This window comes from Myxine glutinosa, chromosome 9 (assembly GCF_964187855.1).
Source record: "Myxine glutinosa chromosome 9, kmMyxGlut1.1, whole genome shotgun sequence".
Classification (NCBI taxonomy): domain Eukaryota; kingdom Metazoa; phylum Chordata; class Myxini; order Myxiniformes; family Myxinidae; genus Myxine; species Myxine glutinosa.
In genome coordinates this window covers 41,250,820-41,273,169 of record NC_136269.1, presented here as the reverse complement: position 1 = coordinate 41,273,169, position 22,350 = coordinate 41,250,820, and the positions used below count along the sequence as shown (strand labels likewise).

At 45.2% G+C, this 22,350-nt stretch overlaps 1 protein-coding gene across 2 annotated transcripts in view; it reads left to right on the top strand.

Moving 5' to 3' along the window:
* Positions 1-22,350, top strand: part of ANKRD27 (ankyrin repeat domain 27) — a 147,193-nt gene that overhangs the window by 16,592 nt on the left and 108,251 nt on the right. For both annotated transcript variants that reach the window (XM_068129248.2, XM_068129247.2), the window contains exon 3: positions 17,668-17,787. In XM_068129248.2, the coding sequence (XP_067985349.2) occupies positions 17,668-17,787 (120 nt within the window). The remainder of the gene's footprint in view (positions 1-17,667; positions 17,788-22,350) is intronic.

The window sequence follows — 22,350 nt, the reverse complement described above, 5'->3', positions numbered from 1 at the left end:
TAACTCTTAACCAAAATGTAATTACTGCTCAGTATGATTAGCTAAAACACAGAAAACACAATCATTCCAATCAACGGATTGTCTCTGCACCAACATTACAAGGGCTGATTTCTGATAGTCGTTATTCACAATCACAATATCTCAATGGTTTTCGAATCACACGGCCTGATCTTGTCGAGTACGGAGAGTTGTCCGGCCTTGTTGTCTCAGCACTCTTGTCATCCTTGGAGCTGGAGCAGCCGTTAGTTTCCATTGCTGAAGCGTCGTTGTTGAAATGTACGTGTCGAGCAGTTGGTAGACTTTGATGTGTTGGTTGGGTCGGTTCGTCCTTCCAATTGGTGCCACAATCGGGTGGATGACGTTCACGCAAGTGTGCCCTGGTTCTTCGAAGACGCGTCCCGTTAGGCGTCTGTACTATATACGAACGGGGTTCATTACAGCGAGCGACAACTTTCCCGGGGTACCATTGGTGCGTGTCCTTGTTCAGAATCCGAACCCGATGTCCAATAGGCAATTCAGGTAATTGCGGCCCAGCCGTTCTGTTGTATTGCTTCGCCATCCGGTCTCCACGTTCCTTCAATCGTTCCTGACTTTCCTGATGCCTTTGTTGTGCAGGAACCAACAGACGGCTTGGTAGGTTGGTGCGTATGGGCCAGTTGAACAGCATTTCGCTCGGACTTGGGAGGTGGGAATCTACAGGTGTGCACCTCAGGCGTTGTAGTGCAATATCTGTCACTCCCTGATCTAATACACTTTTTGATGATGTTCTTTACTGTTTGAACTTGTCTCTCAACCAATCCATTACTGCGTAGATACCTCGGCGATGTGTGTTTTACATTCCATTTGGTACACATATCACTGTACGGCTTACCCACATGTTGAGGTCCATTGTCCGATATGATCTCCAGAGGTGGGCCGAACATACTGAAACATTCAGATGTGACCTTGGCTACTGCACTGCTCGTCGTGTATTCCATTCTCTTCACAACTGGGTACTTGGTGTAATAATCCGTCACCAAGAGGTAGGTCTGCCCGTGTAGCTCACACATATCACTGGCTACCTTTGTCCATGGTACCGCTGGTATCTCATGAGCTATCATAGCCTCACGCCTTTGTTCTGGTTGGTTCTCTTGACATGCCTTACATGTTCTGACAACTCTCAATGTCCAAATATATTGTTGTGGATCTGTCACCGGCCTTCTCCCCTTATCAAGGGGGGATTAATCCTGCCTTGACCAGCTTGCGCCCGTGAAAACCAAAACGGTTTCTTTCACCCATTTTGCTCCCTGGTTTACCCCTGAACTCCACCTGATAAACTCGTGCTCGCCAACTTGAAAGACTCCGCAATAAAACAGGTCTCACAATTCACTCCCAAGCCAACAAGGACCACCTACAGCACTACAAAGATGCCCTCTCCCGCGCCCGCTCCGCCTACTACGCTCAAATTATCCACTCTGGCTCTGGAAACCCAAAAGCACTCTTCTCTACAATAAACAAACTCCTCAGCCCCCTGGACACCACCACCCAGTCATTCACAGTAGACAACTGCATCTCCGTCCTTTCATTCTTCCAAAGCAAAATTGACAACATCTACAGCAGCTTAACCACCACCGCACCTGCTCCCCTTATCCTGCCAACCCCTGTCTCGGTTCTCCCCAGTCTCCCCTATTGACCTCTCTGAACTCCTCATAGGAATGAAAACTGCCACCTGCACTCTTGACCCCATCCCCTCCAGCTTTGTCAAGGCCTCCCTTCCTGCTCTCTCTCCACTTATCACTGCAACAATAAACTCCTCCCTGTCTACAGGCATCGTCCCACCATCCCTCAAAATTGCTGCTGTTACCCCCATTCTGAAAAAACCTGGACTCAACCCTGACACCCTAAACAACTTCAGACCCATCTCCAACCTACCCTTTCTGTCAAAAGTTTTGGAACGTGCTGTAGCCACTCAACTTAAACATCACCTCTCTGCCAATAACCTGTATGAAACATTCCAAGCTGGATTCCGCTCCAACCACAGTACTGAAACTACTCTCCTCAAAATCACCAACGACCTTCTCCTCTCCTCTGATGCTGGCAACCTCAACATTCTCATCCTCCTCGACCTCAGCGCCGCCTTTGACACCATCAATCACACCATCCTCCTCACCCAACTTGAAACCACCTTTAACATTACCGGCACTGCCCTCTCTTGGATCAAATCATACCTCTCCGACACACCAGTTCATCTCCATCAATAACTGCAAATCCCCCACTGCTCCCCTCCCCCAAGGTTCAGTTATTGGCCCCCTCCTCTTCATCCTGTACCTGTCCCCCCTTGGTCACTTAATCCGCCGTCATGGTCTCCAATTCCACTGCTTCGCCGATGACATCCAGCTTTTCATCTCCACCAAGTCCATCTCCACCGCCACCCACTATCCTGACAAACTGCATCACTGAAATAAAATCCTGGCTTCAAATCAACTTCCTCAAACTTAACTATGATAAATCTGAAATAATCATCATTGGCCCAAAAACGCTCACCAAATCCACCCATAACTTTGCCCTCAACATCGACGGTTTCCCAGTATCCACCTCCCCTCACATCCGGAATCTTCGCATAATCTTTGACCAAACCCTCTCCTTCGACAAATACACTAAACAGATCACAAAGACGGCCTTCTTTCACCTGAAAAACATTGCCCGTCTCCGTCCATCCCTCTCCTCCACGGCTGCAGAAACCCTCATCCACGCCTTCATCACCTCACGTCTGGACTACTGCAACAGCCTCCTCTTTGGTTCACCCTCAATAATCATCAATAAACTCCAATACATTCAGAACTCCGCTGCCCGTCTACTCACCCATTCCCGGACCCGTGACCACATCACCCCCGTCCTTTACAAGCTTCCCTGGCTCCCCATCCCCCAGAGAATCCAGTACAAAATCCTCCTCTTGACCTACAAAGCCCTCCATAACCTGGCCCCATCCTACCTGACTGACCTCTCCAGACACACTCCCACCCGCAACCTCCGTTTTGCTGGTACCAACCTCCTGACCGCCCCCCCCCCCCCCATCCAGACCAAATTCAGATCCTGGGGGGACAGGGCCTTCTCCATCGCTGCTCCCACCCTCTGGAACTCACTACCTCACACCATCAGAGACTCCTCCTCACTCACCACATTCAAAACATCACTCAAGACCCACCTGTTCAACACTGCATTCACCATTTAACCCACAGCATTTAACCCCCGACTATCTCTGCTCCTTCTCCTTCCTTTTGCTTTGATTATTTACCTGTTGATTTTTGTCTTTTTGCACTTGTTTTTTTGGACTCTGTCAAAGCGTCTTTGGGCTTCTTTAAAAGCGCTATATAAAATAAATGGATTATTATTATTATTATTATTGTCTTTACTGACCTGGCGCGACCCGAGACCTATTACGTCCCCTTCTGGACAGCGCTAAATAGGTTTCAGGACCAAATTCGCTGTTACCTAAGTACTAGCGCTGTCCTGGAAGCGAGGGAATAAGCCTCGCACGAACCACGTGTGATGGTGATACGCCGAGCGGTCTGCGTACACGTGATCCGCGCTATTTATAATTACTAGACCCGATTGGAGCGATCTTATTCGTACCACACTTAGTCAATGGAGAAATCACAAAGGCGATCGAATTGGAAAGAAAAGGAAGAACAAATTGGTTTAATTATTACGCATGTATTTACAGCACAGGAGGAAGAGATACAGAGCAATCCTTATACAGTCTTATACTTAATACCCCAGGACAACGGGCCCGTCTGACACACACACTAACACAGGGATTGCAGATGGGCAGGATGCTGTTCAGGCCGAACGCGCCGGCTTGGTCATCCAGGATCGGCCCCGTCCGGCTCTCCACGGTCCCCGGCACGTTCCGTGAAGATGGAGGTAGGAGAAGGCAGGACCGCGTATCGTGTCGCTCGAACGGAACGGGTTATCTCGGGGCGAACGATAGGGGGCGGACTTAGCGCGGCTGGCAGCTATTCAGCCGCGTTCACTCGCTTTGGCTGAACCGCTTGGTGAGCAAGTTATCAACGCCCTGGCTGCGCCCACGTATCCCTCGTAACAAAGTTCATACAGCGCGGGTGATCCTTTTCAAGCGCGTCTTCTTAGAATCCTCTCACAAACTCCGCACCAGCTCAGCGCACCTCCCTCGATAACTCAAGTCCTTCCCTCCGCGAGTCCTTCCCTCCGCGAGTCCTTCCCTCCGCGAGTCCTTTACAACGCGCTTATCCTCTGCAAGTCCTTCCGAGGGCTTTTCGCATCCGATTATATATGCCACGCCCTTCGAACCCTCTGGAACTCACCAGACGCTCTTCACCACGCCCTCACGCCATTCCGCTCGATCTCTGATTGGCTGGTTCATTCTTACCGTGCCCACTGCTGCCGTGCCGAGCTCAACCCTCCTTCACCTTTCGAGGCCCTGCCTCGTGTTAATTTGACTAGTGTACAGCCAAATGGGACGCGGGATGGATTGCGCCCATAGAGGTAGAATGGAGGTGTACGCAAAATGAATGGAGGGCATATTCTCCTGTCTTTACACAACGCAGGTACTAAGAGGGGAAATGGCCTATTCTTACTCATACTAAGACATAACTATACTACAAATGGGCCTATATGTTGCTCGTGTGACTAACTGTGGGGGGCAAACCTTTAACATTAATTGACTTCGATGTGCCAATCTCAAAACCGCAGCAATATACTTGGCCAGTAAATACATTCGCATTCTAGACGTTTTGTCTTTTCGATCCCCATGTGCGCCTCATGGAGCTGGTCGAGGCTATCCTTACGTAGCTGCTCTGGAATTGGTACCTGTCGACCTTTGAAGAGAACACCGTCACAAATACCAATTTCATCACGGTATGGCCAGTACGGACGTAGGTCCACAGGCAGCTCTGTAATCCTAGCAGGCCATCCTCGATGAACAACCTGCTGCAATGCTCGAAAGGTTCTATCAGCCTTTCCACACTCTGAGTTGGTCCCGTTTCCTTGAGCTGAAATCAGAGGTCAAAGCGATGATGATCATCTACACATGTGTAGATGGTATAAATACCATCTACACGTGTGTCCAACTGCAGTTCCTGGTTCTCTGGGTTCGATAGCCTTGACAGTGTGTCTGATAGCATCATCTCGCGGCCAGCCTTATACTCCAGATCAAAATCGGAGCCTTGGATTTTCACAAGAAGGCGCTGAAGCCGTGGAGGGGTGCTTGTAAGCGGTTTGCTGATGATCATGACCAATGGTTTGTGGTCTGTGTATACCTTGTAGCGTTTCCCAAACAGGTAAGTATGGAACTTCTGTATGCCAGCAACAAGGGCCAGGGTTTCTCATTCAATGTTTGAATATGCAGACTGAGTGGGTGTCAGAGTTTGTGACGCAAAAGCAACAGGCTTGTCATCCTGCAAAAGGAATGCACCCAGTCCCTTCTGCGACGCATCTACTTCCAAAACTGTCTCCTTGTCACGATGATAGCAGGTTAGACAGGCATCTGCATCAACACTCTGTTTCAGTTGCTCAAATGCAAACTGATGGTCTTCCTGCCACATGAATGGCACTCCATTCTTCAGTAAATCTCGGAGGGGTGCCACTTTATCCGCAAAGTGGGGAATATGTGGTAACAGATAGTTCAGCAGTCCAATGAATCGGCTCAAGTCTTCCTTATCCTGCGGTGACGGCATCTTCCGGATGTCGCAGATCTTCCCAGGATCATGTGAGATTCCTTGTTTTCTGTAGATCGAGCCGAAAAAGTTGATACGGTCGGTCTTGATACATTTCAAAGAGTTGAAAACCAGACCCTCTCTTCATGCTACTTTCATCAGGTTCAGAAGATTACGATCATGCTCCTCTTCAGTTCGTCCTGATACTGCCACATAATCGGAGATACCAATACAGCCTGGTGCTTGCTCGAATATGCGGTCCATGGCTTGCTGGAACAGATCCTGGCTGACACATAACCCAAAAGACAATCTCTTGAAGCACCAGCGCCCAAAAGGTGTGTGGAATGTGGTCAAATCCTGGCTTTGCTCATCCAGATGCACAGCCCAATAGCCAGCCCGAGCATCTAATTTTGAGAATATCATGGCATCAGCAAATTCTGGGTTCAGCTCATCTAATGTCGGTATTTTATGTGGACACCTCTTCAGCCAAAAGTTCAGGCGTTTTTGATCGAGACATACTCTTCAGCTCCAATCTTTCTTTGCACTATTACAGATGGAAGAGCACCAATCCGTATGATCGTCCACTTTCCTGATGATACCCTGTTTTTTCATTTTCATTAGTTCCTCCTTCAACTTCCCTTTGATGTGAACACTACACTTCCTTGGTTGCGTCAATCGATGCCTTTGCATCAGGCTTTAGATGAAGCCTCACTTTTCCTTTAAAATTCCCAATGCAGTCAAACCTGTCCGGGAACAGCCTTTTCAAATCATCCACGGAATTCACCTTGTAGGCCTGTTCCTTGTGGCGCATTGGTTTCGGAATCCTTGATGCTGGAGGTGCGGCCTTCAGCAATGTCCTCCGTTGTCCAGCAATGCTGTTTATGGTGACAATGTTGAGCCGTTCACACGCTGGTAGTTCAAGTACTGCAGGTCCAGGTACTCCAACCACATAGAACCTGTACTTGAACCAATCTGAGTCTTTATATCGACACAAGAGCTTGAGGATTCCGTGACACTTTATCTCACTGCCATTGTAAGCAGTGAGCTTGGTCCCACCAAGCGGAGTCAGTTTTGACATCCATTTGTTTCCATACATGTCCTTCACAATACGTGTTGGCAAAGTATTCCCTGAATACCTTTATCCTTTATCCACTTTATAGACGCACCTTTATCCACTTTCAACTGCAGTTTGTATACACCTTTCATGTCAGGGCATACAATGTTCAACAATGTGTGCACTTCATCCCTCATCTCCTTCATACACAGTGCGGATACCCTGATCACGTGAAATGGCTTGGTGTGTTCATATGTGTCAGTGTCACTTTCGTAACTGTCATCATCGCCTTCAGTAAAATACCCCGACACTTCATTCACCGAGGTCCCATTATTGTTACTTCCCCGAAGCATACCTCTCAACTTGCTTTTGATGACTCGACGGCCTCTTCCACCCATTGCAGGACGGCGGCTCCACTCGTATCCATCAGCATATCTCGTGCTTCGTTTGGGATTTTCACAACAACGGGCCCAGTGTCCCAGTTCACCACAATACTTCACCACAATAATCCACAATAATCGCAATAATTCACCCAGTTCACCACAATAATCATTGTATGCTGGGCAGTTCCGTGGTGGATGTGATAGTCCACACTTTTTACACTTTTGTCGATGTCATGGCATTCACAGACGATGAAGGTCCTTCCATCTTCTGGATGGCCTGCTTTCCGATTACCATTGCTTCGTACTTGCGTCCCTCACTTAAAACCAGGTCCATGTCGTACTCGACCTAGTGGTCGAGCAGATGCTTTTGAAAATCATCATGTGGGGTGCTCGCAACAATTAACTTGATAATCCGTTCCGAGAGTTCTGCTTCGGACAAATTGCTCAACCTTCCCCTCAGTCGGCATCGGTTGGCGAAATCATCAATGGACTCTCCTTGCTGCCGGAATCTCATCATTTCCAGCTGGTGAATCCGAAAGTTTACATGAATGTCCAACTGATCCTCGAATAATTTATATAATTTATCCAGATCCTTTTTATCATCCTCACTCAGTCGATGCATTGATCCGCCGCAGTCCTTCGTCTCCCACAGCAATCTGAATCTTGATGGCCTGTCTGGCTTTAGTATCGATGCCCTCGTCCGACAGCACCAAGTTCATTTGTTGCTTGAATAACTTGAAGGTCTCCGCCAGCTCCGAGCTGGACCAGTCCATTGTCGGGAACTACGCCATGTTGGAAAAACACGGAACGTGCCGCCGTGGTAATCCGCAAAGAAAAACAAGACCAAAAGTCAAACTGCTTGTTGATCTTCACGATCCCACGCTGCCACCATGTCGTAAGTTCAGGAATCTCCTTCAATCAAGTGGTTTATTAAAGACGATACCAAGCTCTCACAGAACACACGGCCATCATGACGAGCCGCCATCAACAACCGAAGCCACGCCCCCAGACGTCACTACGCAGTGCGTTGTACCAATCACAACATAGGCAATTAAATCCATGTGTTGTCTCTTGTCGTCAACACTTTTAATCTCCGCTTGTTTTTTCCCCCATGTTGATTCAGTCCAGTTCCTGGAGGGTATTACCTCCACAGCTGTTTGGTCCTAATTGATAATATCAGCTCATCCGGGATGTCATTTCCTGACACGTCTTGCAATACATCTATAAAAATTACCTTTGAATACTTGAAGATCCTCAATGAAATGCTTTGCAGTCTTTGTTCCTTTTATTTTTGTGAAGTTCATTCATTGTTGTAATGAGTGGGCCCATGTGTTTTCAAGTGTGATAGGTCCTTCAAAGTCCAAAATTTGTTTACAAAATTGAAAATCATTCCAAATAGGAAACTTACTGTTTTTAAGGATGTCGCAATGGACGCATACGACAGGCACAAATAATTACCCTCGCCAGAGGAGAGGCTATTGCATTTTAGTCCGTTTGTCTGTTTTTCCGCACAGAATAAATATGATTTTCTCTGCAACCGTTGGTCCGATTGACAGGAAATTTTCACCATAGGTGCAACTCCACCTGTATAATTTTTTTCATGATAATTATGACGTCATAGGTCGCGTGGTTTGGCCGCCATCTTGGAAAAACCGAAAAACGTTGCACCTCTATATCTCCGAAAGGGCTGAATAGATAAAATTGAGACATGGCTCGTTGTAAAGAACTCTCCATGGGGAATAAAACATGTTAATGATGTCATAGGTGCCTCCAGTATGACGTCATAATTCGACAAGTATAAAACTTCATCCGATCAAGATTCAATTTCTTGAGCATAATCTAGGAATAATTTGGTTTAGCAAAAAAAAGACCATCGGTCACGTGGTTCGGCCGCCATATTTGTTTTAACACAAAAGCCTTAAAAAACCACTGAAAATACATCCTGGCGAGGGTTTGCCATCTCTGATTGCTCTTTTTATTGTTAATGTATTATGTTAGAGAGAGTGATGTAATAGACTCGGAAAATGGCGGTAAAACCCAGAAATAATTTATTTATACAATTTTTTTTTTTTCTTTGAATTGAATTATACTGTACACTTGAAGACTAGAACACAAATTGCCTTCATCATACTTCCTTGAACGAGTTTTGTGGGATTTTAATTTAAATTAAAATTTCAATCGGGTGCTCAAAGGTATTTACATATTGGACGAAACTTGGTGGATGAGTTGGGTAGGTGACAAGAACAAGCCGATTAAATTCTGGTCTATGTCAGGATGCAGATCCAGCCTATCGGTGGGATACAAAACCTAAACATTTCAGCCTGGCGGAGGTATGCACTCTACCAAGTGCCGTTCTCATTTATTTTTGTTTCCCAGACTATTGTAAATATATCTATCATGTGCACATTTTTTTTGTTTGTTTGTTTTTGGATCTACCATATTCTTTACAGATCATCGGTGCTGCTGAAGCAGTTTCTTGGCGAGTTTTATACTGGGTGGTTTCCCATTGCCTTCACAGCATTGTTCCTCCATGTTATACTCTTTTAAATGTTGAGCATCGAGCAAGGAAGCAGACAGAACATACCATTTTAAGTCTTTGTTCTGACTCTGCTGGCGTTCGAACCACTGACCACTTCCTCTCGCCCTCCCCCCCCCCCCCCCCTATACTCAGAGCGGACACTCTAATGATTACAACGCCAATTCTGGTTGTGTGCGCATACATATTGCTCTGTTAATAACCTGCTCATTTGTAATCCATCCCACACCAACCATTGGAGAAGGGAGACGCATCTTTAACCCAATTCCACCAAACAGCCAGATAGTGGGAGAAATATTTAATGGATTAGTAAAAGATAAATAGGGTATGGAAAGAAAGACTAATAAAGCAAAGTTTAGCTTGGTCTCGGTTGGCCAAGGCTCCGATTAGTGTGTTTACCAATGGATGATGCTTGGATAAGGCCTTTCTCAAGATTCCTCTCTTGCGCTTGCTCTTTTTTTTTTAAATACCAATGACCTACTTTTTCCACCTATGTCGACCACATAGACTATAGGCCGTGCCCTGCATATACCCTCAGAAATTGATTCTTGCAGTCTCATCCTTGGCAGACAATGCAATATTGTTTAAAGTGTAGCTACTATATGCCTAATCACTATTCTAACTCGTACCACTCTCAAACATTGAACATTAGACCACAATTTCTGTCCCAGTACAATTTATGCATATTTCATCATCCTTACCATTTCAATGGGGAAATACATAAAATGCTATAACTTGGCAGATTTATATGAAAGGCATTAAGGAAAATCGCCTTAACTTTTTGAGATATCCTGCAATGTGTAGTTTTTGGCCCTATCTCCCAATGGTGAAGAATCACTTAAAAAATTCTCGTATCTTAATCCCGATCTTCACCAAAATCTAATCGTTTAATCTTTGTGACATACGCTACATCTCTGCCAAATTCCGTCCGAATCTGTCCACATTTTTTCAGATATTTTGTTCACAAACAAACAAACGGACAGGCAAACAGGCAGGGGTGAACACATAACCTGTAATCCACCTTTGGCGGAGTAGAGGTAAAAATGTGATTTTACTTGATCTTTTGTTTTTTGTTTTGGAGCAATTTCTTATGTATTTAATTGTTTTTTCGGTCTAAAGTTATGCATCGTTTTATTTTCTATTGACCTTTTTTATGAAGACTGAAGGTATTTTTGGACAGTACATGTAAGTGACAGGCTAATCCTCCCAATCATAACGACCAATGATGATAAAACACACTGGGGTGACAGCCTACGTTTCATATCATTCAGTAGCTAAGGCAGTTTATTGAAATTCAAACAAGGTACTGCATCACACAGGTGTCACTGGACTCGCACCGACAACAGTAAAAAGAAGAAAAAGAAAACATATGCTCCTCCATTGCAAAATATAGCATTCTGGTTAATTCACACTGCTTCTAAAACGCTCATCATCAGCTGATATTAAGCTCAGCTCTGAGACTGACTTCAGGAGCGCACTAATCTAGGTCTTTAGATTTACGCATGGAACGCAGCCCTCATTGTCCAGCATGGTCTGTAGCATTCTGCCTAGCAACAAGCAATTACTCGGTGCATTCTTGTCTGCCACCAGCACTTGATCTCCAAGCTACCTTTTTTTTTTTTTTTTTTTTTTTTTTTTTTTTAAATACTGAATCAAGGCTCGTGAAAGAGCTGACAACCGCGAGGGAAAGACAGTACAGTGGGACCACGAGGGAAAGACAGCACAGGGGGACCACGAGGGAAAGACAGCACAGAGGGACCGCGAAGGAAAGACAGTACAGTGGGACCGCGAGGTAAAGACAGCACAGAGGGACCACGAGGGAAAGACAGCACAGACGGACCACGAGGGAAAGACAGTACAGTGGGACCGCGAGGTAAAGACAGCACAGAGGGACCGCGAGGGAAAGACAGCACAGGGGGACCACGAGGGAAAGACAGCACAGAGGGACTACGAGGGAAAGACAGCACAGAGGGACCACGAGGGAAAGACAGCACAGAGGGACCGCGAGGTAAAGACAGCACAGAGGGACCGCGAGGGAAAGACAGCACAGGGGGACCACGAGGGAAAGACAGCACAGGGGGACCACGAGGGAAAGACAGCACAGACGGACCGCGAGGGAAAGACAGCACAGAGGGACCGCGAGGGAAAGACAGCACAGAGGGACCGCGAGAGAAAGACAGCACACGGGGACCACGAGGGAAAGACAGCACACGGGGACCACGAGGGAAAGACAGCACACGGGGACCACGAGGGAAAGACAGCACACGGGGACCACGAGGGAAAGACAGCACACGGGGACCACGAGGGAAAGACAGCACACGGGGACCACGAGGGAAAGACAGCACAGGGGGACCGCGAGGGAAAGACAGCACAGAGGGACCGCGAGGGAAAGACAGCACAGTGGGACCGCCAGGGAAAGACAGCACAGAGGGACCGCGAGGGAAAGACAGCACAGAGGGACCACGAGGGAAAGACAGCACAGTGGGACCGCGAGGGAAAGACAGCACAGGGGGACCACGAGGGAAAGACAGCACACGGGGACCGCGAGGGAAAGACAGCACAGAGGGACCGCGAGGGAAAGACAGCACAGAGGGACCGCGAGGGAAAGACAGCACAGGGGGACCGCGAGGGAAAGACAGCACAGGGGGACCGCGAGGGAAAGACAGCACACGGGGACCACGAGGGAAAGACAGCACACGGGGACCGCAAGGGAAAGACAGCACACGGGGACCGCGAGGGAAAGACAGCACAGGGGGACCGCGAGGGAAAGACAGCACAGAGGGACCGCGAGGGAAAGACAGCACAGAGGGACCGCGAGGGAAAGACAGCACAGAGGGACCGCGAGGGAAAGACAGCACAGAGGGACCGCGAGGGAAAGACAGCACAGAGGGACCGCGAGGGAAAGACAGCACAGTGGGACCGCCAGGGAAAGACAGCACAGAGGGACCACGAGGGAAAGACAGCACAGAGGGACCGCGAGGGAAAGACAGCACAGTGGGACCGCGAGGGAAAGACAGCACACGGGGACCGCGAGGGAAAGACAGTACAGTGGGACCGCGAGGGAAAGACAGCACAGAGGGACCACGAGGGAAAGACAGCACAGAGGGACCGCGAGGGAAAGACAGCACAGAGGGACCGCGAGGGAAAGACAGCACAGAGGGACCGCGAGGGAAAGACAGCACAGAGGGACCGCGAGGGAAAGACAGCACAGAGGGACCGCGAGGGAAAGACAGCACAGAGGGACCGCGAGGGAAAGACAGCACAGAGGGACCGCGAGGGAAAGACAGCACAGAGGGACCGCGAGGGAAAGACAGTACAGTGGGACCGCGAGGGAAAGACAGTACAGTGGGACCGCGAGGGAAAGACAGTACAGTGGGACCGCGAGGGAAAGACAGTACAGTGGGACCGCGAGGGAAAGACAGTACAGTGGGACCGCGAGGGAAAGACAGTACAGTGGGACCGCGAGGGAAAGACAGTACAGTGGGACCGCGAGGGAAAGACAGTACAGTGGGACCGTGAGGGAAAGACAGCACAGAGGGACCGCGAGGGAAAGACAGCACAGAGGGACCGCGAGGGAAAGACAGCACAGAGGGACCGCGAGGGAAAGACAGCACAGAGGGACCGCGAGGGAAAGACAGCACAGAGGGACCGCGAGGGAAAGACAGCACAGAGGGACCGCGAGGGAAAGACAGCACAGAGGGACCGCGAGGGAAAGACAGCACAGAGGGACCGCGAGGGAAAGACAGCACAGTGGGACCGCGAGGGAAAGACAGCACAGAGGGACCGCGAGGGAAAGACAGCACAGAGGGACCGCGAGGGAAAGACAGTACAGTGGGACCGCGAGGGAAAGACAGTACAGTGGGACCGCGAGGGAAAGACAGTACAGTGGGACCGCGAGGGAAAGACAGCACAGTGGGACCGCGAGGGAAAGACAGTACAGTGGGACCGCGAGGAAAAGACAGTACAGTGGGACCGCGAGGGAAAGACAGTACAGTGGGACCGCGAGGGAAAGACAGCACCAACGGTAGATGTTTCGTCAAGGGCGCACCCATTTCTATCCCTCATGCAGCTGCAGGAAGTGCTATATCACCTAGAGTCCAGCACCCTGTTGAAGTAGTAAAGAGTAACATAGTGGATCACAATGCGGTCCATGTACACAGGCGTTTGCCATCTGAGAGCTTGAGCTTTTGCATAAATGGCTTGGTCCACTACTACTACAACTGATGGAAGTGCTAATTGATCAGCGAATTCAACACTTCGGTCGAGGATTGTGTTGACGGTGTTAAGGTCAGTCGGGCTAGCATCAATAACAGGCATGTAACATATTGTCGCTTTCAGTGAAGTGTCAGTTGACAGGAGTTGGTTTAATCCTGCCCAAGAAGGCAGCAAGCGACAGTCAGTGTCTTGGGTGGTAATGTAGTAAGCAGCATCTTTCTGCTTGTACTGGCTCAAGGTTGTGACGGAATATTTCAGCTCTAATGGTATGGCAGTAGAGAAGGCTTCAGGTGAGGATTTTTGACACCACCAAAAGGAACAAGATTCTTTTCTGGAGCTGGTAAGGACAATTGCTTTGTCTTCTTCACAGTCGACACTGATGGTGGCTCTGGTATGGTAGATAGCTACAGCTGTTCAGGTTGAATGCCGATACCATTGGTGTTATGTGTTTACTCTTACCCAGACAGTCTCCTCTCCAAAATCGTTATTATCCCACACAAGTGTCGTGAAGATGCCAGTCTGTATACATGATGGGAGAGTACTAAATCCTCTGCGTATTTCTTGTTGAGCCAATAGTGTCATGCTCCAACACATAAGAGTGTAATGCACTATATCCCAAACAGTTCAACAAACCTATCAGCTGTGCAGAGCCAGTCAAGTGTTTGACTGCCATTGCCAGGGACGTATGCTTTGGCATTGACTTTTTTTCCTTCAGAGGCCAAGTAAACAATATCTTGCGATTATATTCAGGATTCCACGACTCTCCACGACTGTCACTTCCACGTAAGCATCTTCTTCTGGAACATCAGAGGCACCAACTATCCACGCTACAGAATTGAAGAGTTTTGCTGTTATGATTTCTCTAGCAGCATCTAGGGTCAAGTGAGATGATGTTGGTGGCCATGGTCGTGTTTCTGATTGAATGTAATCTATAACACGCTGTAAATCACATGCTGATGTGTACGGATCCCTTATGCTGACAGAGTGCATCTGTGTTGTTGTGGGCTTGCCCTTTTTACTTTGGGCCTTACAAGTAGTTATTTTCAGTATGTCACCAGATTCATCCAGATGACATTCACTATCTGTCACATCAGTGTCAGTTCCTGTATCGGTGTCAGTGTCAGAGTTGCTTCTTCCACCAGATCTTCTGTAGAAAGGCTGTCAACAAAAACTAGTTAACTTTCATACTGTTTGCTTAGCTTGAGAAAGCACAACTGAGGGTACTTCTTCTGTAATCTTTGTTTCAAATTCCAGGTTTTGTCGGTAGATGCATTAGCATTCTCAATGTCACACACAGCTTTGAGGAACAGCTTCTTCAATTTAGTTATACGGAGAATGTCTTTGTCCCTTATCAGCTTGCCATCGATTGCAAATTCACAGAATTCTGCAAAACCCTTGGAATAAAGTTCCACCTTTTCACCCTGTGATGATTGTCTTGTCAGGAATCGTGTGTATGATCTGTGACAACTGGCATGGTAGTACACTTCAATGGCTATACAATCTTGGTCTTCGATTGCGTCAACAGATTTTGGTCCTGCTTGAGTTTTGCTGCCTCTAGCAATTCCCCACCGTTCACGAGCTCATTCTGTGTCAAACGTTCAGGTTGTCTTTTACGGTTGAAGTCTCTTGTGTACTGTGTAGTACGGCAGATAATGCACTCTTTGTAAAATATGGGAACTCTGTGATGCTGATGGGCGACTCAATCCAGAACTGGAACGTAACGTTTTTCTTTCCTTTGTTGCAGGCTCTGAGGGTTCTGTAGACTCTGGGTTTGCAATTGCATCGACAGCTGAAACAAATAAACAAAAACGAACCAAAAATTATTGACCTACATGTACATTAATAACCTTAAATAGGGTCAACTTCTTATAATTAAACTAAATTCCTGACAAATAAATTAAACGGTTTGGTACAGCTCTTCAAAATTTCAGCTTGATATTCCACCAAATCTTTCCAAATATTCACGCTCCTTAAAAATGTGGTCCATGTCAACTCTCTAAATGGTGTGAATTTCCTTTCGGAAACCCTGTGGTTGTGGCAATAACATGGTATTTTGACCTCCGCACTGTTTGTCGCAACCATATTTGGCTCGCGATCAACAACAACGGTGTACGTTATCACTTCTTCACGTAAATTGGCAATAGCTGCTTTGTAGCAACGTTACGCATTTGGGACCGTACCGCTCTGTTACGGCTCTTGATTGGACAGTTTTTTTTCCTTTGCCGTAAACTATTTTACTATTGGATGATTGGGGTGTAACTCATCGGAGAAGACTTCGAATTAATATACTGATTTCCCTGGAAAATTACACCAAAGCACTTATTGCAAAATAATTAATTATTGTAGAAGAACCAAAACTTCATTGCATATTTTTTCCTTGTTATAAAAGTGTTTTCATGTTCTGCCAGGCCGGGGATCACAAAACTGAAAGATACGAAGGGACGGCCTATCGTCTAACATTTGCTTGCAGGCTGATGATACCAAGCAGTTGTATAATTTTTCTGATATGACACCAAGCAGTTGTATAATTTTTCTGATATGACACCAAGTAGTTGTATAATTTTTCTGATATGACACCAAGCAATTGTATAATTTTTCTGATATGATACCAAGCTGTTGTATAATTTTTCTGATATGACACCAAGCAGTTGTATAATTTTTCTGATATGACGCCAAGCAGTTGTATAATTTTTCTGATATGACACCAAGCAGTTGTATAATTTTTCTGATATGACACCAAGCAGTTGTATAATTTTTCTGATGACACCAAGCAGTTGTAGAATTGCCCATCAATGGAATTTACTCTCAGCACGTTTTTCTCCAATCGCATACAAACTGAATTTCATTCAATGCAATATTTACAAAATTCCATTCTGAAATTCGTTCTTCCTCTTTCTCACCCTCTTCTTTTAATACACAAGATACACATTTTTCCTATTGGGGTGCCAGCTTAAAGGTATTCAAATGGGGTTTTATGTAGACGATTCTCAGATGTGAATGCCACAAATATAAAGAGCTCCATTATTTATTTATTTATTTTATTTATTTGCATTGTTTATATTTTATTTACTGTTAAAAATAGTTTCCTTGGAAGGAGCATAAATTCAGGAAGAGCCAATGAACCCATCATAGACTGCGCAAGCATTGCAAACCTATGGTTGTTTGTCTATGCTCCATCCATTTCAAATGCTGAGCATCAAGCAAAGAAGTAGCACGTACCATTTTTAGTCTTTGATATGACTCGGCCTGGGTTCCGAACTCTCAGACTCAAAATCAGACGTTCTAACCATTAAGCCACCGAGTCTCAAGGGCTTCTAATCTGTTGCATTAAGTTCACTCAGTTTTACTGTAGATTGGGCTCCAATCAGCTTCCATCAAATCGTTATGATGATGATGATGATGGACATACAAATGGACATACAAATGTGCATGGACATACAAATTGATGGGCATACAAATTTGTGTATGATGGACATACACAAAATTGAACACTAGAAAATGGACATACAAATTGATGGGCATACAAATTTGTGTATGATGGACATACACAAAATTGAACACTAGAAAAGGGAAAAAAAAAAAAGTTTGCCTGAATTTTGTTTTGATTGAGATGCTGTTTGACCCATGGTGGAGGATGTCGTAGCATAGACCACCCTTGTACGCCATCCCTTCTGCTCCCATCACGGGGTCACATTATCATCCCTCCATCATTCAGTTCTTCATTGAGCCTCAATCTCTGTTTAAATAAGTAAATGAATCTGATACGCTCCCTCACTGCTTGTTACTGATCCATGTTTCTTCTGCCAGGTGCTTGTGCCTTGCCAGGCAAGCCTCCATTCCTTCTCACTGTCCACCTGTCATTTTGAATCCTACATTCTTCAGCCAAATGAGAGCTCCAACACACACTTCATTTCACTCAATGGAAAGGTCAGGATAATTTAGGTAGCACCAATTACAAGATTTATAAATAATCATGATGATGTCCATGCCATCTCATTGCATATTGATTATATAACCAACCTGTTGACTCTTATTTATTTATTTTATATTTAAAAAGGTCAAATGACCTTTCTTGCCTTAAACCAGGCTGAAATTGTAATTTGACCATTCTCTGCCAATCACCACTCACCTGAATTTGCATTTCGTTTTTTGTTGAAAATCTTTCTAAAATACTTTGACAGGTATGATTACTCAAATTGTTTGAGGGTAAGGCCATCTTTAAAATATGGTGCCGCACTCAATTTTATGACTCGTTAAGCTGTTGTTTTATTGATATTTTGGGCGGTTCATCGTCTCACTTGATATTCATAAGCTAAATGTTCCCACCCTGAGTAACATTGCATGTGCTTTCATGACTAACCATCATACATGTACCTTTTGCCATTTTCAAATGACAGGCCTATCATAACAGACATTTTGTATGACATTGGATTCCCTTTAGTGGTACAGTTATTCCATATTATATATTGTTTGTCTGTTTTTCTGTTTTTGTCTTTGAGCAAGATGTCTCAAAAAGTTGTGGACAGGTTGGGTGTGTGACGGGGACGAATTTCTTCAATTTTGGTGAAGATTCTAATCAGAATAAGTTTTTTAATTTTTTTATTATTATTATTATTTAAAAAATTTTTGGTTTGTTTATTTAAAGTCTTATGATTATGTTAGTGTGATTCTACATGCTGCCCTATCTTCGAGCAAGCATTGAAATAGGTTTAAAATACCTTTAGTCAGTGCAGTATACTGTTTATTCCACCAGGTGAGCACCAGGGGTATTTCCCCTACTATGTTTTCCCTACTGTTTTTTCCCCTACTATGTTTTAATGCATGGTTGGGTTAAAAATATATTTGCAAAATAAAAAAGGTTCAATTATCTCCTTAATGTAGTAGATAATCACCAATGTGGGAAATTATCTGTCGCATTGAAAGTCACAAACACGAAACATTCGCATTTGTTCCTCATCTGTACCAAGTTTCAACTTTTGTTTTTTTACTGAGTTCATTTTTTTTTTTTTTTTGTCCAACCAATATTTTATGAATCTGATGTATTTTGTGCAATAACAAGTGTCGTGTTGATCACAGGTTGTTGATCACATTGAGCTTTCTGGGTTGAAGCCATACGCATTGGCTGATTTGCCCAATGTCCATGCAACGTGAATGATATTGCAGATGCATGTTGCTGTATGTGCGAAGCAAAAAGCAGGATTGGGCAATTGGTTCACTTTGTCTGTCTGTCCAATTAATATCAGTTTGGACAACTTAACTTCGATTGAATGTTATATTTTAAATGTATTTCTGTCTTTGTGCGAATGCCCCCGCCCCCCACCCCCGTCCCCCAATACATATTCAGATTGAGAGAAGCCAGAATGCCTACAAAGTTGATATTCATTCACATTGGCCCGCTCAGCACATTAATTATCATAATTTATCCTGTCTGAGGCAGTTCATCATGTCCACTTGCCTACAACTTCCCGTGTGATGTGAGGGTGGCTTTGGTCATGGTTTATCCTTCACGGCTCGTTGCGTTTATTGAGATTATTTTTTTGATAGTTGCATTTATTGGTGTATGATTGGAAACGGAACTCTAGGACTTTTGGTCTTTTTGTTTTGGTTTAAAATTTTTTTATATCGTAGTGAGCGTGATGGGCGTGTTGAAATTCCTGGGCAGGGCCATAATTCACATTCGCAGCAAGAAACAGTGGATGATCCCCTCCCTCTGACCTTGAATTTGTGTGAGGTAAGAGTTTGGGGGTTAATAATGTAGAAAAGGTCGATACTCACCTATTTAGTGTTGACAGAAATTGTGCGTGCAAATGTATTGGGGTAATTTGATCACATTTCACTATTGATAACACTTGCAAGTTGCCTGTGCCCGCATGAGATTCTAAACGGGGTAGGGATACAACATGCATTTTAAGGCCATTTTCCCTGCTAGAGCGGGGGTTAGCCTTGTGGTTTGCCTACAATTTCCAGGGATGAAGTTGGCAAAAATACAAATGGTATCTTCTGTCATTGAGCAGGCAAGCTGGGAGCAGCAATTAATTTATTGCCACATCTGATGCAATTTAAATGCTCTAATGGCAGCGAGGTGCTCTATTTGAAACGGTTTGTTTGACGTATGGAGCTTTTTGATGTCCTGGGTCTAAGAAAAATTTGTGTTGGTGTCAAAGCCGATGAGCAATCGCAAATTAATAGTAGAATAACACATGCTTGAAAGCAGCTCCTCTGGTGAATTGAGCCGTCTTCCTGGAATCCACTCAGAATTTGGACTCTTACATTTAATCAATCAATCATCGATTTATTATCTTGGTAAAATGCGTTTTCCTTTGATTTAAAAAAAAAAACGTTTTCAATTGTTCGGGAGTTCCAAACTGGAGGAGAGGAGTTAAAACTTGTATATTTTCGTAGCTTAAAATATATTTTTTATTGTGCTTGGTACTCGGGTCCAAACAGAATCTTAGTCGCTGGAAATGGACAGACTAATCCAGAGAGGATACAAGTCCACACGCATTCGGGTGTTGGTGAGTTGAATTACTCCCACTGTCAACCCAGTGAAGATCTGCAATTTTTATATTTCATTGATATTGCAATGGGTGTAGCAAAAGCTAATTCTGGAGATGTCAAATCATTTTCGTTTTCCAAGCCGTCATCGGCTGTTTTGAAACGACCATTATATTATGAAAGTTGAATGTGTTGTGAATGAAATAGCCCCAGTATATGGAGAATTTTATCCACAATGGTTGTGAGAGAATGTGACCTTTATCCACGCCTTTGCTGTAGCAGCTTATGCTAAAGATAGGCACCTTGAGAGCGGGGAGGAAGGGATGGAGGGAGGGGTTTACCTTGACATTAATTATTTTTATTTTTTTTCGTTAAAAATGTCAGTAATGTATTTCAGGAAATTGTTCCAAGTACATTGCAGCTCGAGCAATTACCTCATCGGTGTACTGTACCGAAGCCACACATTTCTTTGCAAATCGGATTTGAATGCTACTGATGTTTGCGACAACCCCACAATCATTCTCGCTCTTAACTGCAAGACGACCTTTTGCATGTGTTTTTGGTTTGCACAGCAGGACAAGGGCTAGAATTCTTGCTCGTGGAATTGACACAACAGGGGGAGTTAGAAACACTTGAAAGAACTGTGATTGATGACTGACATGAATTGACATATCCAGAAAAGTTGGAAAGTTTGCAGCCGCTGATTTGTCACAGGAGGAAAATAGAGTGGAGATATGGACTATCAATAAAGAAAACACCAGATACAATAATGAGAGAGTTTATGTTCCTTTTTTTTTTGTTTGCAATGTCTGGGCTCGTGGAGGAGCTACAATATAGGATGGATCAGGATGTAACAGAACAAAAGGAACAGTAGAAAGAGAGAGAGGAGGAGGGGGTGTGGGGGGGGGGGGCTCACCAGCATCATGGCTGAGGCTGTCAGTCAACCCATCAATGCAACATAACTTTTCAAACTTAACTCGCTCGATGATTCAATGTATTATCACAATATCACATGGTTACAGCTTGCATCACACATTCCATGATATGATAATAATGCACATTAAATCATGCACATCTTACCTGAAATATATCATGTGCACCTACCAGCAAAACAACCCCACTCACCACTGGATCAAAATGTTATTCAAAAATTAAAACGTTATTAAAACTGATTTTCTATATGCTGCCCTGTCTCCAAGCAACCACTGAAAATGATTTGAAATGTATGTGTATATACAGACTTGGCATTTAATATGGAATTTTTTTTTTTCTTCACTTGTGTTTACTTTCTGAACTCAGTATATCAATCTGGTGAGTTTATTTTACCCTTCGGTGATGTCTTTGTTGAAAGAACCATGTCACTGATTGTATTTCGCAGCAAGAAGTCAATAACAGGATTATATCACAGGTGGCGTGACAAAATGTAAGGACAGGTACATTTGACGATTGGCTTCACAATCGGGTATATAAGGGTTGTTGCGTTCTGTATTAGTGGAAAACAACTGCTGCACGTCTACAAAAGTTATTGCCGCTTCCTCTGGAGATGGTCCGTCAACTTGACAATGCTGTTTGGCATGGAGTGGTGGCTTTACGAAATTTTGGCATGAAACAGCGTGCTATTGCTCGGCAGTATGGCATCACTCAAGGTCAGGTGTCAAAGATCCTGAAACGAAATGCTCAGAGGGGTGTCCCTACTCCAACACCGAGGCCAGGACGTCCACGCAGAACCACAAGGAGAGATGATCGCCAGCTGCACCGGTTAGTCCGCAATGGCCGTACCAAGTCAGCTAATCGGCTTAGGGCTGAGTGGCAGCAACTGACAAATGTGCCTGTATCCAGAAGGCTAGTCAACCAACGACTGGTTCAAGCAGGCTATCGTGCCAGGCGTGCCCTGAGAAAGCCACGCCTCACCAGACAACACAGCCAGCGCCGATTGCAGTGGGCCAGAGAGCACCGTCAATGGCAGCCAGGACACTGGAATCACGTGACCTTCAG